The sequence below is a fragment of the Chrysemys picta genome, chromosome 5 (assembly GCF_011386835.1).
Source record: "Chrysemys picta bellii isolate R12L10 chromosome 5, ASM1138683v2, whole genome shotgun sequence".
NCBI classification, from domain to species: Eukaryota; Metazoa; Chordata; order Testudines; family Emydidae; genus Chrysemys; species Chrysemys picta.
Window position 1 is genome coordinate 141804580 of NC_088795.1, and position 16668 is coordinate 141821247.

Genomic DNA, 16668 nt, shown 5'->3' on the forward strand with positions numbered 1-16668 from the left:
CACCTCGCTCCCGGCATGCCCCGCGCGGCGCGCCACGCTCCCGGCTTGCCCCACGCGGGACTCCATCTCCCGGCATGCCCCGCGCGGCGCGCCACGCTCCCGGCTTGCCCCACGCGGGACTCCATCTCCCGGCATGCCCCGCGCGGCGCGCCTCGCTGCCGCCCCGCGCGAGACTCCATCTCCCGGCCTGCCCCGCGCGACGCGCCTCGCTCCCGCCCCGCCCGGGACTCCATCTCCCGGCCTGCCCCGCGCGGCGCGCCTCGCTCCCGCCCCGCGCGAGACTCCATCTCCCGGCCTGCCCCGCGCGGCGCGCCTCGCTCCCGGCTTGCCCCACGCGGGACTCCATTTCCCGGCCTGCCCCGCGCGGCGCGGCGCGGAGAATGGCGGCCTGGGCGCTGGGCGTGCGAGCGGCCGGGCGGGGCCGGGCCCTGCTGGGGCCGACGCGGGTGTTGGGGCCGGTCCGGGGCCTGGCGGTAGCTCCCTGCCCGGAGCGCGGGGAGCCCCCCCCGGGAGGCCGGGCCCGCTGGGCGCTGGCGGGGGCGGGGGCCGGGGCGCTGCTGCTGCTGCTCTGGGGCCGGGGCCGGGACTCGCCCGCGCTGCTGCCCCGGGTGCGCGCCGCGGTGCCGGTTCCCCCCGCGCCGCCCGCCTCCGCCCGCGCCGCCTTCAACTTCATCGCCGACGTGGTGGAGAAAACCGCCCCCGCCCTGGTCTACATCGAGATCCTGGGCAGGTACCGACCCCCCCCCCCCCGGTACTACCGACTCCCCCCCTCCGGTCCCCCCCCGCACTGACACCCCCGGTACCGCCCCCGCCCTGGTCTACATCGAGATCCTGGGCAGGTACCGACCCCCCTCCCGGTACTACCGACTCCCCCCCTCCGGTCCCCCCCCCGCACTGACACCCCCGGTACCGCCCCCGCCCTGGTCTACATCGAGATCCTGGGCAGGTACCGACCCCCCCCCCCGGTACTACCGACCCCCCCCCGGTACCGCCCCCGCCCTGGTCTACATCGAGATCCTGGGCAGGTACCGACCCCCCTCCCGGTACTACCGACTCCCCCCCTCCGGTCCCCCCCCCCGCACTGACACCCCCGGTACCGCCCCCGCCCTGGTCTACATCGAGATCCTGGGCAGGTACCGACCCCCCCCCCGGTACTACCGACCCCCCCCCGGTACCGCCCCCGCCCTGGTCTACATCGAGATCCTGGGCAGGTACCGACCCCCCCCCCCCCCCCGGTACTACCAACCCCCCCCCGGTACCGCCCCCGCCCTGGTCTACATCGAGATCCTGGGCAGGTACCGACCCCCCCCCCCCGCACTGACACCCCCGGTACCGCCCCCGCCCTGGTCTACATCGAGATCCTGGGCAGGTACCGACCCCCCCCCCGGTACTACCGACTCCCCCCCTCCGGTCCTCCCCCCGCACTGACACCCCCGGTACCCGCCCCCGCCCTGGTCTACATCGAGATCCTGGGCAGGTACCGACCCCCCCCCCGGTACTACCGACCCCCCCCCCGCACTGACACCCCCGGTACCGCCCCCGCCCTGGTCTACATCGAGATCCTGGGCAGGTACCGACCCCCCCCTCCTGGTACTACCGACTCTTCCCCTCCGGTCCCCCCCCCCCGCACTGACACCCCCGGTACCGCCCCCGCCCTGGTCTACTTCGAGATCCTGGGCAGGTACCGACCCCCCCCGGTACTACCGACCCCCCTCGGGCCCCCCCCGCACCGACACCCCCGGTACTACTGACCCCCCCCGGTACTACTGACCCCCCCCGCACCGACACCCCCGGTACCCGCCCCCCCGGTACTACTGACCCCCCGGCCCCCCCCCTGCACCGACACTCCCGGTACCGCACCCCCGGTACTACCGCCCCCCCCCCCCGGACCCCTCACGCACCGACACCCCTGTACCGCCCTCGCCCTGGTCTACATCGAGATCCTGGGCAGGTACCGCCCCCCCCCCCCCCGGTACTACCGACCCCCCTCGGGCCCCCCCGCACCGACCCCCCCGGTACTACCGACCCCCCCGGTACCGCCCCCCCGGTACTACTGACCCCCCCCGCACCGACACCCCCAGTACCGCCCCCCCGGTACTACTGACCCCCCCGGCCCCCCCCTGCACCGACACCCCTGGTACCGCCCCCCCCGGTACTACCACCCCCCCGGACCCCCCACGCACCGACACCCCTGTACCGCCCTCGCCCTGGTCTACATCGAGATCCTGGGCAGGTACCGACCCCCCCCCCATATCTCCTGGTACTGTTCCCCCCCAATACCAGTACCCACCCCTACCACCCTCGTACTGCCCCCCCCCCGTAGTGCCCCCCCCCCCCGGTACCGACTCACCCCTCCTGGTACTGCGTGTCGTCCCCCCCCCCCAGCCTTCTTAGCGCTAAGGACACACTGTTGACTCATATCTTCTCATCCACCGTAACCCCTAGGTCCTTTTCTGCAGAACTGCTGCCTAGCCATTCGGTCCCTAGTCTGTAGCAGTGCATGGGATTCTTCCGTCCTAAGTGCAGGACTCTGCACTTGTCCTTGTTGAACCTCCTCAGATTTCTTTAGGCCCAATCCTCTAATTTGTCTAGGTCCCTCTGTATCCTATCCCTACCCTCCAGCGTATCTACCACTCCTCCCAGTTTAGTGTCATCTGCAAACACTACGGAAGGGGGCCTCTGCCTTGAATAAAGGGGGTGCAGATAACAGCTGGATGTCTTTCCCCCCTGCGCCTGACCCTGGCTCTCCCCACAGCTACCTCTGGTTCTTGTCCTGCAGGCATCCCTTCTCAGGCCGGGAGGTGCCCATCTCCAACGGCTCTGGCTTTGTGGTGTCCCCGGATGGCCTTATCGTGACCAATGCCCATGTGGTGGCGAATCGGCGGCGGCTGCGGGTGAAGCTGGCTAGCGGAGAGCTCTACGATGCCGTGGTCCGTGAGGTCGACCAGGTGGCAGATATCGCCACCATCAAAATCAACCCCAAGGTGTGTGGGGAGCCAGGTGCGCAGCCAGGGGCTAGCAGCCTTTTCTTCTTGGCCTCATCAGTCCAGAGGGCAGGGAATTCTCAGCCTGCTGCTGCTGCAATGGCGTTGCGCTGGCTGCCCGCAGGGCATTCCCTGGAGCTGTGCTGACCTGTCTTTCTCTCTCCTCCCAGCAACCTCTGCCCACGCTACCCCTGGGTCGCTCCTCAGAGGTGCGTCAAGGTGAGTTTGTTGTGGCTATGGGCAGCCCTTTTGCTCTGCAAAACACCATCACCTCCGGCATCGTCAGCTCTGCCCAACGCGGCAGCCAGGAGCTGGGCCTGGCCGATTCCAACATGGAGTACATCCAGACCGACGCCGCCATAGATGTAAGGGAAGTGGGGGGCGGGACAGTGGGGGGCTGGGGAGTGGAGTGGGGGGCCTGGCTGAAGTCACCATGTTGTACCTTCAGAAGAATTTTGCTGCTCTTTGGGGTGGAGGGGGGAGCCGGGAAAGGGGGCCTGCATGTACGGAGGTTTCGGCAGGTACCTTGTAGGATGAGCTGGAAAGCAGGAGGGGGCGCGAGGCAGGGGATCTGGGTTATTTTCCCCAGGGGCTGTGTTCGCTGCCCGTGTTACTGACCACCCCAGGTTCTCCGGGGTTTGTCTCTGCCCCCCAGTGGGAATGTCGCTGCTGGGGTCTGACTCTCCCCCTCTCTCTCCTGCTGCAGTTTGGGAACTCGGGGGGGCCCCTCGTCAACCTGGTAAGTGCTGCCATTTGGGCGTTAGCCATTTCTGGGAGGGAATGTGGTGCCCGTTTGGGCTGGATGCTCCAGCCCTATCTCATTTGCTCTGTGGGAGGGAGGTGTCCACCTCACGCTGCCAACAGGGAGGACAGCGATGGGGCAGCTGGGGCCCTTCGTACTCTTCGTACTGCTGACTCTTGGTGGGACATATGAGGCACCAGCTTGACCCAAGCTGCTCCTCTCCCGGGCCCTGCCCACAGCCCAGGGAGCTCTGACCTGAATGGAGCCACACGCCAAGCTTGGGGGTAACTGGACCGGGTCTGGTACTTATAAGGCACAGAGGAAGGGCTGCATGGCCCCCACAGCCGGTGGGACCCGCTCACTCCCATGAGAGTATCACCACCTGACCCACCCCCAGCCGAGTGTGTGTTGGGAGCAAATTGGTGGAAGCCTGGATGGTCTGGGCTTGAGCCCTGCCTGGCGCCATGTCCCTCTTCTCCTGGCAAGGGGGCAAACTGTGGGGCAGGAGGGATGGCAGTGGGGCAGGCTGGTGCCCTGCTTGGCTTGCATGGTGACTGTCTCCCGGCAGGACGGCGAGGTGATTGGGGTGAACACAATGAAGGTGACCTCGGGTATCTCCTTCGCCATCCCCTCGGACCGGCTGCGGGAATTCTTGCAGAAGGGGGAGCAGCGCAAGAGTGAGTGAGCTGGTGCGGGGGAGATACAGGCAGAGGGAGTGGAGCAGAGCTGGGGGGCGGCGGGGATAGGAGTACCCACTCCAGACTCCTTGTTGGGGCTGTCACTCATCTATCCCTGGCAGAGGACTGGGCCTCAACCTCTTCCCAGCATGTCAGAGTCCAAGGGAAAAGCCTGTCCCCTTGAGGGGTCCTTCCAGGCAGAGACACCATCTCTCTGGGCTGTCCCCAGCCCCCCTCCACTGCAGGCGGGTTCTCCTCTTCTCAGCTATGGTAGCAGGGGGGCTGGAAGGGATGGAGCCAGGCAGAGGTGCCTGAACACAGCTGGGTTCTGGAGAAGGGAGCCGGGGCCCATCTGTCTTCTGAGAAAAGGCAGTGCAGTTCTGTTCTTCAGGCTTTAGCAGCTATGCCCCTAAGTGCAAAGGGGCCAGGGCTCGAGGGCCAGGGAACTCTCCCATCCTGATATGAGGGGACTGAGTGGTAAGAGGCCGTGAGTGCCCACCTGCTCCCTGGCGCCTATGTGGGGCAATAGGAAAGAGACACTCAGCCCATGTTGTCTGGGTGCAACCCCTCCAAGGCTTAACTCACCAGTGAGGAGGATGTTAAACAGCGGCTGCTAGGGAGAACCTCTGTCAAAGCAGCAGGCTGGATAAGTGGCACCCCAGGGCTCCAGAAGGGCTGCTGGGGCCAATACTGAAATGTTGCATTCAGTTCTGGTGCCCACATTTTAAACAGGACATCAAAAAATTGGAGCTGTTAGAGTAGAGCCACAGATGGTTTGAGGGCTGGAGAACATGCTCTGCAGTGAGAGATTTAAGTTAAACAAACTGAGCTCTTTATAAAAGCAATAAATACAGGTGACCTGATTAGTGGCTAGGCACGTGCACAGGGAGCAAATACCGGGCACTAACAGGCTCTTTAATCTAGCGGAGACAGGCAGAACAGGAACCAGGGGCTGGAAGTTGAAGCCAAACAAATTCAGATTTAAAAAAAAAACTCCCAAGGGAAGTGGTGGATTCTCCGTCACTTGATGTCTTTAAATCCAGATGCGATGCCTTTCTGGATGCCTTTGTCAAACACAAAGTACAATTAGACAGGCCTAAAAAGAATTTGTAGAGCAACTAGCAAAAGACTCAAAAACAAACAGCAAAAAATGTAAACCCCTCAGAAGCAGGAAGTCTGCCAAACAGTCAGTGGGGCCACTGGACGATCAAAGTGCCAGAGGAGCACTCACGGACGATAAGGCCATTGCAGAACAGCTACATGAACTCTTTGCATTGGCCTGCCCGGCTGAGGATGGGAGGGAGATTCCAACACTTGAGCCGTTCTTTTTAGATGACAAATCTGAGGAACTGTCCCAGATTGAATCATAGACTGTCAGGGTTGGAAGGGACCTCAGGAGGTCATCTAGTCCAACCCCTGCTCAAAGCAGGACCAATCCCCAAAACCCTAAATGTCCCCCTCAAGGATTGAACTCACAACCCTGGGTTTAGCAGGCCAATGCTCAAACCACTGAGCTATCCCTCCCCAATTGAGGTGTCAATAGAGGAGGTTTTGAAACAAACTGATCAATTAAACATTAACAGGACCAGATGGGATTCACGCAAGAGTTCTGAATAAATTGAAATATGAAATTGCAAAACTACTAATTGAGGTATCTAACCTATTGATTATATCAGCTTCTGTACCAGATGATTGGAGGATTGCCAACGTGATACTAATATTTTAAAAAGGCTCCAGAGGTGATCCTGGAATTACAGGCCGGTAAGCCTAACTTCTGTACCAGGCAAACTGGTTGAAACTGTAGTAAAGAACAGAATTATCAGACACAGAGATGAACACAATTTGTTGGGGAAAAGTCACCAGATTTTGTAAAGGGAAATCATGACTCACCAATCTACTAGAATTCTTTGATGGAGTCTTCAAACATGTGGACAAGGGTGATCCAGTGGATATAGTGTACTTGGACTTTCAGAAAGACTTTGACAAGGTCCCTCGCCAAAGGCTCTTAAACAAAGTAAGCTGTCATGGGATAAGAGGGAAGGTCCTCTCATGGATCAGTAACTGGTTAAAAAACAGGAAACAAAGGATAGGAATAAATGGTCAGTTTTCAGAATGGAGAGAGGTAAATAGTGGTCCCTGGATTCTGTACTGGGACCAGTCCTATTCAACATATTCGTAAATGATCTGGAAAAGGGGGTGAACAGTGAGGTGGCAAAGTTTTCAGATGATACAAAATTACCCAAGATAGGTCCAGAGCAGACTGAAGAGTTACAAAGTCAAAATCTCACAAAACTGGGTGACTGTGCAACAAAGTGGCAGATTAAATTCAATGTTGATAAATCAAAGTGATGCACCTTAGAAAACATCATCCCAACTCTACATATACAATGATTAGGTCTAAATTGGCTGTTACCATTCAAGAAAGAGATCTTGAGAGTCACTGTGGATAGTTCTCTGAAATATCCACTCAATGTGCAGCGGCCGTCAAAAAAGCTAATGATGATAGGAACCATTAGGAAAAGGATAGATAATAAAACAGAAAATATCATAATACCACTATAAAATCCATGGTATGCCCATACCTTGAATACTGCATGCAGTTCTGGTTGCCCCATCTCAAAAATAAAATATTAGAATTGGAAAAGGTACAGAGACGGTCAACGTAGGGGTATGGAACAGCTTCCATATGAGAGATTAAAAAGACTGGGAGTGTTCATTTTAGAAAAGAGAAGATTGAGGGGGATGTGATAGAGGTCTATAAAATCATGAATGGTGTGGAGAAGGGGAATAAGGAAGTGTTATTTAACTGTTGACATAATGCAGAACCAGGAGTCACACAATTAAATTAATTGGCAGCAGGTTTAAAACAAATATAAAGTACCTCCTTCACACAGCACATAGTCAACCTGTGGAACTTGCTACCACTAGATCTTGTGAAGGCCAAAAGTATTACAGGGTTCAGAAAAGAGTTAGTTAAGTTCCTGGAGGATAGGTCCATCAATGGCCATTAGCAGGATGGTCAGGGACACGCAGCCCCTTGCTCTGGGTGTCCCTAGCCTCTGACTGCCTGAAGTTGGGACTGGATGACGAGATGTGTCACTTGCTAATTGTCCTGTTCTGTTCGTTCCCTTTGAAGCGTCTGGCACCAGCCAGTGTCAGAACCCAGGATACTGAGCTCGATGGATCGTTGGTCTGGCTCGGTAGCCCTTCATATGTACAAGCTCTTGGGCTCAATGCAGGGGTTACTGGGTGAAATTCAGTTTCCTGTGATGTACAGGAGGTCAGACTAGATTGATCTGAGGGTCCCTTCTGGCCTTAAACTCTGACTTTGGGTCTCTCTCTGCCTATGGGTTGGCAGGGTGCTCTGTGGCTCTACTCAGGGCCTTGACCAGAATCCGGGCTCTCTACACAAAGGCAGCCCCAGTCTGTGTGTGGTGGGTCCGGATCGCAGAGCAGCTGCAGTTAGGATGTTGGCAATGATCTGGGGTGTCCCTGCTCTCCCAGCCGCTGTTTTCCCCACATGATACTTGCCCTGTATGGGATGGATGCATGGGATGGAAGTGGCAGGCTGCAGCCTGGGGTGGGGCATGGTTTTCTCCTGGGTAAGCAGGTTGAGGAGTGACCCAGCTGGACTGGTCTTGTGCTGTGGAGGGTGAGGGAGGGTGCTCACACAGGTCCCTTCTTGGGCCTCTTAGACCTGGTTCCCTTTCCTCTTGCAGGCTCCTGGTTCGGCAGCACGGAGGTGAAGCGCCGCTACATTGGAATAGTGATGCTAACGCTGACCCCCAGGTATGTGTCCTGGGTCTGGGGCCAGAAGATGCTTCTAGGGCTTTCCTGGGGGCCAGAGTCTCTCAGGAAAACAAGCTGGAGAAGGGAGCGCGTGTGTGTGTGAGACACACTCACACTCACTCTCTCTCTCTGCATTTGGGAAAGCCTTCGTGGGTCCCACCTCACCCCAGGCCAATTAGTTTACTTGTGCTGGCTGAAGTCTAGGGGAGCATCCCTAGGGGCAGGGAGCCCATCCCTCGCTCTGGCAGATGAGTTCCCAGGGAGATTCAGCCTCCCATCACCCCGTTACACCCCCCCCCCAGTATTTGCCATGCCCCAGCCGTCTCTTAGCTGAGCTTTGTTTAACAAAGACAAATGCAAAGTGCTCCACTTAGGAAGGAAAAATCAATTTCACACATACAGAATGGGAAGAGACTGTCTAGGAAGGAGTACGGCAGAAAGGGATCTAGGGGTTATAGTGGACCACAAGCTAAATATGAGTCAACAGTGTGATGCTGTTGCAAAAAAAGCAAACATGATTCTGGGATGTATTAACAGGTGTGTTGTGAGCAAGACACGAGAAGTCATTCTTCCGCTCTACTCTGCTCTGGTTAGGCCTCAGCTGGAGTATTGTGTCCAGTTCTGGGCGCCGCATTTTAAAAAAGATGTGGAGAAATTGGAAAGGGTCCAAAGAAGAGCAACAAGAATGATTAAAGGTCTTGAGAACATGACCTATGAAGGAAGGCTGAAAGAATTGGGTTTGTTTAGTTTGGAAAAGAGAAGACTGAGAGGGGACATGATAGCAGTTTTCAGGTATCTAAAAGGGTGTCATAAGGAGGAGGGAAAAAACTTGTTCACCTTAGCCTCTAAGGATAGAACCAGAAACAATGGGTTTAAACTGCAGCAAGGGAGGTCTAGGTTGGACATTAGGAAAAAGTTCCTAACTGTCAGGGTGGTTAAACACTGGAACAAATTGCCTAGGGAGGTTGTGGAATCTCCATCTCTGGAGATATTTAAGAGTAGGTTAGATAAATGTCTATCAGGGATGGTCTAGACAGTATTTGGTCCTGCCATGCAGGCAGGGGACTGGACTCGATGACCTCTCGAGGTCCCTTCCAGTCCTTGAATCTATGGACAGAGAGCTATTCTCATTTCTGCCCAACACCAGGCGTCTCTAGATTTACTCTGCCACCACAGGCGGCCATGGTCTCGCACAGCAAATAAGGAGAAGTTGTGTCATTCTGGAGGAATGCAGATGGCCCATTTGGGGTTATGGGAAATCGCCAGGCCGCAGTAACAATGGTCAGCTCCTGTGTTCCACGGCAGGTGACCAGGGTTCTGCATTCCCCACGCCCTGCTCTGCCGCACGCTCCGGGATGCCATAGGCAGGCAGCCCCTGGCAGTGCTCCGAAGGGTGGCACTGGAATACCTGCGTGCGCCTGCTGAGCCTTGAAGTGTCTTGGCAGGCTGGAGCTTTCAGGCTCAGCTGCATAAGGGACTTTGTGGGTCTCTCGCTGCCTGGCTGGCTGGGGCTTGGGATGTACCTTTAGTTGCCTCTCAAAGCTCAGTCTGTTAGTGGGGTTAGTAGTGCGGTGGTCCAACAAAACAATGCCACGGCATGAACCAGCAGGCGTCTTCCCCCCAGGGGATGGGGACGGGTGCTGCTGCCGCCTTCGCTGTGAGCTTATGCTCTGCTCTTGAGTCCTGCTTCCAGGTAGGCCTGAGGATCCCGCTTGGTGCCCTTGGTCTTTTACATCCCCTTCTTGGGGTGCTGGAAGGGGAGATGCCACTTGCGTCTCCTTGAATCGGGGTTAATGGTGGTGGTTGATTTCTTAAACTGCCTCTCTTGGTGTCCAGGAGATGGCGCCGGTGTGCTCCGTGTGCTGGCGAGTCTGCTTTCCCTTGGGGGAGCAGGGCTGAGCCCTGGAGAGGGGCAGGAGACAATGGCCCAGCTCAGCGTTAGAGTAGAACCTGCCGAGCAGTAATGAGTGTGGCAGAGCTAGAACCTGCCTGCTGCCAGGTCAGGAAGGGACTTTCCTGGGGCAGGTTAACCTGGCCTCCCTATGGCAGGCGGCTGCTGCTGGCTGTTCTCAGGGATGGGCGACTGGGCCGGGTGAGGCTGCTCCAGCGCCCTCCAGTGCTGGGACACGGTGTCCTCAGCCCCTGGCTGGGGGGTGTTTCAGTGACGCGCGCTCTCTCTCGCTCTCTCTCTCTGCAGTATCCTGGCCGAGCTGAAGCTGCGAGACTCCAGCTTCCCTGATGTCTCGTACGGGGTCCTGATCCACAAGGTGATCATTGGCTCCCCAGCCCACCAGTAAGTGCTGCTGGGGCGGGGGGGGGTTGGGGCCCAGAACGCGGGGTGCTCACTGTGGACTCAGTGCCCATCCCCTGCCCCCAGGCAGCCCACACCAGCAGCCAGTGTGTTCCTGACGGGGTTAACCCTGTCCGTGCCAGGAGGGCTGCCCTCACGTCAATACACTGCAGCTTTCCCAGGGGAGCCACAACCCAGAGCCAGCCAACTGCTCTAGGTGGGGCCATGCCCCCATCCCCGTCTGCCTGGGGCAGGGCTCTGGGGAGAGCAAGTCTGCATGCATCACTGTCGGACCCCCAGCACGCTGGTGTCTGCTCTCTCGACAGGGCAGGCCTGAAGGCGGGTGACATTGTGCAGGAGATCAATGGGCAGACGGTGCGGCGTGCAGAGGACATCTACGAGGCCGTGCGGACACAGAACAGCCTGGCCCTGCTCGTGCGGCGCGGCCATGACATGCTGCTGGTGAACGTCAGCCCTGAGGTCACGGAGTAGAGAGCTGCCCAGCTGGCAGGGGCACCGTGGACTTGGCTTGAAGCACACGAGCCGAGCCAGAGGCTCGGAGTGACCGGCAGGAGGCCCCTTGCTGCCACACGGGGCGGTGCAGAGGAGACTCGGCCTTTGCAAGAGCCTGAAATGCCCCAGCCAGCGGGGCTGGTCCTGGAACTGGCTCATGGGGGGTGGCTGCTGTCTGCTTCCCTCATCCCCATTAAACCTCTCATGGGGAACCGTCGGCCATGGCCCTTGCTTCCCTCCTGAGGCTGAGGGAGTCTGCGTCCAGCTGCAGCTAGGCAGGGCCACTCCTGGGCTGGGCAGCCCCCGCCTGAGGCAGGGGGAGGGCTCTCCCCTTGCAGTCAGCCAGAGCCAGACAAGGGCAGGTGATGGAGCTTTGCCCAGGGCATTGTGGAGACGCACCCCCCAGCAGCTGGTCTACTGGCTCCATGCCATGCACTGAGGGCAGGCTGGGCTCTAGCCCCCCTCGGGGATCACGGTGGGGTTTGTGGTCACTGGCACAGATCTCCCTTCTGGGCTGCGGGGGCTCCTGTCATCACAGGGTTAGGGCCACATGTCGGCTGCTGCATGGGGCCGGGTGAAGTGCTGAGGCTGGTGTCCACACTTCCGGCACTCGGGCTGTCTGCCCCAGCTCTGCGTGCAGCTGCGGCTGCTTCTGTGGGGGCGGGGGGAGTTCATGCTCTGGGACTTGGCAGGCGGCATTCGGCTCAAATCACTTCCAGTCACGGCATGGGCTCCAGGCTCTGCATCTGCTGCTGTGCAGGCCACGGGGAGAGGGGCTGTGATACCGGGTCTGACCCAAGCCCTGGCCTCTGCCAGGAGGGGGCAGGTGGGTCAGTCCTGGCCAGCCTCTTGCCCTGGGCCTAGACCTGTCCCTCAGAGCCTCAAGCCCAGCTGCCTGTGCACTGGGGTCTGGAGTGTTCCCCTCCGGTTCCTCGCTGGGGAGACCTGCCCCACTTGCTCCCTTGGCAGCCTGCTGCGGCAGTGAGGGACTTGCCCCCTGCACGTGCCCCATTTAGCTATGGGGCTGAGAGTCCCTGCCTGCCCTGGTCTCCTGCAGGCACTGGCTGGGGAGCAGGGACTGCTTGCCTCTCACTGCCCTGCTGCTGCTGAGCCGGGGGGGGAGGGGGGGGGCTGGGCTGTTTGTTCCCCTCCCTGGGCCCTGCAGCAGGGAGCCCCCAGCATCGCATTCTGGGAACCAGCAGCTCCACGCTGTTCCCCAGTTCCTGGAATTCCCTGTGGCAGGGAGCTGCAGGCCGGGCCCGTGGGGGGGGGGGGAGTGCTGCTGCTAGCAGGAGCGCAGCTGTGGGTCTGAGCTGGGGCCCTGGGCAGCCCTGGCACGTGGCTGTTTTAATGTATGAAAGGAGCTCAGTGCTGGGCGGGGAGGCAGCTCTGAACTACGGCTCCCCCCCAGACAGGAAAAACAGCCCAGCATAGAGGCCTCTTTTCACGGCCGGCCCTGGCCCCTCCAGTGGAATTTGTTCTACACCAAACCCCAGCGAGGGAGGAGGGGCGCTTGCTTGCGGCGGAAAGAGCGGTGGTGGCTTTCCAGAGCCAGGAGTCAGCACCTGCCCCCCCCCTTTCCTCCCACCCTGGCAGCTCCCCATGCAGTTGCTTATGTTGCCCTCACCGCTCCTGCAGGGATGATCTCCACTAGTCCAGCCTGGCTTCTCCCTCCGTGGTGGCACCTGGGCTACCCACCTCGGGCCCTGCCCTCCTAGCCCAACACACTTGCCTCTGATTCCTCCTGCCCCTGAGGCTCTGCAGTGGCACCTGCTGCTGCTTCTCAGGCTCCCTGCCCTGATCAAGCCCAGTGGGGACATGGGTGCCTAGTCCTGGCTGGAGGCTGCTGGGCCATGCACACCCGATGCCCTGCCCGGGCATCTCGTGCCCACCTCCCCCCAGGGCCCTGCAGCTCAGCTGCTTGCACTCCGGCTGCAGCCACACCAGCAAGGCCGGGCCATTGCCTCAGCGGCACGTTAGGGGCCCAGTGACAGCTGTGAGCTGGCCCTGGCATCTCCTTGCAGGCTGGGCCCAGCCCGTGACAGCCCCATGCATTGGGGACAGAGGGCTGGCTCCGGGCTCCAGCTGACGCTCCTCAGCCAGGGGGAGGGTTCAGCAGCGTCTGGCTGGGCCAAAGGCAAACTGCCCAAGCCAGGGGCATGTGCTGGACCCAGGTTGTGTGTTGGCCCAGGGCAGTTTGTCCCCAGGCATGGCCCTATCCCCCCTGCCCCCCAGCTCTGCAGTCTGCCCCTTCCTGTCACACCAGCAAACCCCACTCCCTGGGGACAGGCCCAGCTCTGCCCCCCAGCCTGAGCTTCCTTTATCTCCTACCAGCCAACCCCCCACATCCCCGCTCGCAGGCAGAGCTCTCCCGTAGCCTGCCTCTTCCAGGGGCTCCCTAGCCACGCTGGAGCCCTCAGGTGCATTGGGTGGCATCCCCACCCCCAGGCTGTGGGTTAGTGAGCCCTACCCCACCCTTTGCAGGAGCAGCTGCCCACTCTGTGGCCCAGGGAGCACTGGGTTCCCTCACCTGTCGGTGGCAGGGCAAAGCCATTCTGCCCTTTACCGCTGGCGCCAGGGCTGGCCCTCGCACTGCAGCTGGGCCGCTATCCCCATGTTCTCCGGGCGGGCACCTACCCCTGCTGGGAGCTGTGACCAGGAGCTGCAGGCCTGCGCTGCCCTGGTTTGTCTCAGGGCCAGGCTCTCCCCTTGGCCAGGCAGGAAGCCCCTGCGTGTAGCTCATGGGAAAAACCAGCCAGCAGTGCTCAGGGAAACAGACCGTCACTTTTATACAGAAAATAAAATGACAACTGAGAAATGGGGGCGTCCCAACCATGAGCAGGGCAGCCTGATGTGGTTTTAGCTCTTTAAGTACACAGACACACTGCTGTACGGAGACAGGTGTGACGGCCCAGACCCGGCCAGCCCTGCAGGTGGCATGGGCCAAGGGACGCTGAGTAAGGTGCCTGGAGCCGTTGCTCCTCTTCCATGAGGTTCCTGTGTCGGCTGGGAACTAGGGGGGGCTGGTCAGGCCAGTGGCTGAGGGGGCGGTGGGAGGTGGAGGGGCAGGATGAGTGTGTGGCAGTGGTGGGAGGAGATGATGGGGGGCAGGAGCTGGGGACAGAGCTGGAGGCAGCTGATGGCCATTCACACACCTCTCCAACTCTCCCAGGGAGAGGAAGCTGCCAGATTTGGCCCAGGCTCTAACCCTGCCCTGCTTGGTGTCATGCTGCACCTCAGCCCCACAACGAGGTGCGGAAGCCCCCGTACTGCCCAGTGGTAGAAGTCCACAGTTCTCCCCGAGCAGGGCTGGGTGCCGTGGGGCGCAGTGCCCAGAGCCTCCCTCCTGTCAGGCCCTGCACGGTCAGACAAGAATGTGGGGCCACATCAGCCCAGGAAAATCCTGCCTGAGATCAGAGATGCCCGAGGACTCCACAGCCGAGCTGGGCCGGGCCAGAGGCTGCACCTGGCACCTGCACCAGCTGCTGCTGGGCACAGATCCTCTCACCACAGAGCCCCGCAAGCCAGCCTGGGACGTGACGCTGCCCCGGGACAAACTGCTTCCACCTCCGAGCACCCGGCGGTGCGTGGGGAGACGGCCTTTCCGGGGGGCATGGGGGGGGGAGAGGGGTCACTATACAATCTGGTTGTTGAGCTGTCCTGGGTACTGTTCAAACCGCTTGTTGGCCTCTTCGCTGAAGGCGTCACCTGAAGCACAAGGGGAGACACAGGCGCCAGTGAGGGCAGAATATCTCTAGCAGCCTCCTGCCCCCGCGCTGCCCAGCCCAGCCCCACAGCCAGCGCCACCTCCTCTCCCACCAGCTCCCCGCCCCCAGCACCACCCTGCCCCAGCGCTGCCCAGCCCAGCCCCACAGCCAGCGCCACCTCCTCTCCCACCAGCTCCCCGCCCCCAGCACCACCCTGCCCCACACCTGCAGCCAGTGCCACTTCCCCTCCTACCAGCTCCCCACCCCCAGCACCACCCTGCCCCAGCGCTGCCCTGCCCAGCCCAGCCCCACAGCCAGCGCCACCTCCTCTCCCACTAGCTCCCCTGCCCCACACCCGCAGCCAGTACCACCTCCCCACGGTCCCCACCATCCCCCAAATCTATCCCACCCCCATGCCCTCAACACACCCTGCCACAGCTCTCCCCTCCTCCCACTATCCCAAACCTCCCCCGCAACCTACCTCTCACCACCCCCAGCACGACCCTGCCCCAGTGCTGCCCTGCCCAGCCCCACAGCCAGCGCCACCTCCTCTCCCATCAGCTCCCCTGCCCCACACCCTGCCCCAGTGCCACCTCCCCTCCCACCAGCTCCCCTGCCCCAGTGCCACTTCCCCTCCCACCAGTTCCCCACCCCCAGCACGACCCTGCCCCAGTGCTGCCCAGCCCAGCCTGCGAAGCCAATGCCACCTCCCCTCCCACCAGCTGCCCACCCCCAGCACCACCCTGCCCCACACCTGCAGCCAATGCCACCTCCCCACCATCCCCCAAAACCTATCCCACCCCCATGCCCTCAATACCCCCTGCCACAGCACTCCCCTCCCACCATCCCAAACCTTCCCCCAACCTACCCCTCAACACTCCCAGCACCCACCCTGCCCCAGCGCAGCCCTGCCCCACAGCCAGTGCCAGCTCCCCTCCCACCAATCTCCCCAGCACCAGCCTGCCCTACCCCACAGCCAATGCCACCTCCCCTCCCCACAAATCTACCCCCCACATCACCCACGTGCCCAACGCTGGCACCTCTCCCACCCGCCTGCACCACCCCCAACGCTTTCTTCCCCCCGTCTCTCCCAGGCCCCGGCGCGGCCCCGTACCGATGTGGCAGTTGTGCACCCAGATGCGATGCCCGTCGTATTTGCAGTTGCACTTCATGGCATTGTTGGTGAAGTCGCTCTCGGCCACCTCGTAGTTGGGGTTAATCACCACCTGCCAAGGGCACCACCCGGGGCTGAGGGACTGCCGGGCCCCCACACCCATGTGCCCCTCCGCCATCCCCTCCCCCCCAGCCAGGGCTCCAGGTGCCCCTCCTCCGCCCCCCCCGGCCAGGGCTCCTTGTGCCCCTCCTCCACCCCCTAGCTCACCCAGCTATGCACAAAGCCCCTGGCCTGAGAAAGCTCCACCCGGTACACACCCAGTGGCACAGGGCGCTGGGCCCACGTTCCCCACAGGGCCATGCTCTGCAGTCTTCCCCAAGTACAGAGCCCAGCTCCAGGCCTCTGGGCTGCTGGCCACACCCTGGGGATCCCTCCCTGACAGCCTGTGACAGCTACATTGCAGGGACACTGACCCTGGCAGCCCAAGGTGGGGAGAGTGGGAGACAGAACTGCCCTGGAGGCCAGGCCTGGACTGTGGAACTCACTGCCACAGGAGAGGAGACCATGGCCTCATCCTGCCCCAAACTAAATGCAACCTCAGCTCTAGGACAGCACCTACCAATAAACTCATCCATCCGAGAGTGGCCCATCCCAGCCCAGACACCACCCCTCCCCTCCCACCAGGTGCACATCCGACCCCACTCACGCACACAGCCACTCCACACGCACCACACACACACTCTGGAAAGCAAGCTCTGATGGGCTAGGAAGTGGGAGGCAGAGAAGAGGCGCCGGCGGCTGGGGCTCCGAGTACCCAGCAGTTGCCCACGCACACATGGGGAGGGCGCAGCA

At 60.9% G+C, this 16668-nt stretch overlaps 2 protein-coding genes across 9 annotated transcripts in view; one reads left to right on the forward strand and one right to left on the reverse strand.

The window, feature by feature from the left end:
* Nucleotides 1-342: 342 nt before the first annotated feature.
* Nucleotides 343-11212, forward strand: HTRA2 (HtrA serine peptidase 2). Of its 4 annotated transcripts, none has more exons than XM_065598389.1 (8): nt 343-730; nt 2780-2984; nt 3155-3349; nt 3691-3723; nt 4295-4403; nt 8123-8192; nt 10390-10459; nt 10809-11212. In XM_065598389.1, exons 1-8 carry the CDS (start codon nt 381-383, stop codon nt 10827-10829), a joined length of 1053 nt encoding a protein of 350 aa, XP_065454461.1. In that variant the 5' UTR covers nt 343-380; the 3' UTR covers nt 10830-11212. The 4 variants fall into 4 exon arrangements, with proteins under 4 accessions (XP_065454461.1, XP_065454460.1, XP_065454459.1 ...); XM_065598387.1 differs by having other exon boundaries at nt 345-730; nt 10390-10485; XM_065598390.1 differs by lacking the exon at nt 343-730 and adding an exon at nt 1541-1570 and having other exon boundaries at nt 10390-10485.
* Nucleotides 11213-13767: 2555 nt separating this feature from the next.
* LOC101936648 (lysyl oxidase homolog 3) overlaps nt 13768-16668 on the reverse strand; it is a 40059-nt gene continuing 37158 nt past the window's right edge. For all 5 annotated transcript variants that reach the window (XM_005278434.5, XM_005278433.5, XM_042844870.2 and 2 more), the window contains 2 exons: nt 15817-15928; nt 13768-14703 (listed from right to left, as the gene is read on the reverse strand). In XM_005278434.5, the coding sequence (XP_005278491.2) occupies nt 14630-14703; nt 15817-15928 (186 nt within the window). In that variant the 3' untranslated portion in view covers nt 13768-14629. The remainder of the gene's footprint in view (nt 14704-15816; nt 15929-16668) is intronic.

Excerpts from the sequence above, each read along its gene's own strand:
- HTRA2 (XM_065598387.1), top strand. The coding sequence starts at position 381 with ATGGCGGCCTGGGCGCTGGGCGTGCGAGCGGCCGGGCGGGGCCGGGCC. Across the intron at positions 731-2,779 it reads TACATCGAGATCCTGGGCAG|GCATCCCTTCTCAGGCCGGG; the intron begins GTACCGACCCCC and ends CTTGTCCTGCAG. Across the intron at positions 3,350-3,690 it reads AGACCGACGCCGCCATAGAT|TTTGGGAACTCGGGGGGGCC; the intron begins GTAAGGGAAGTG and ends CTCCTGCTGCAG.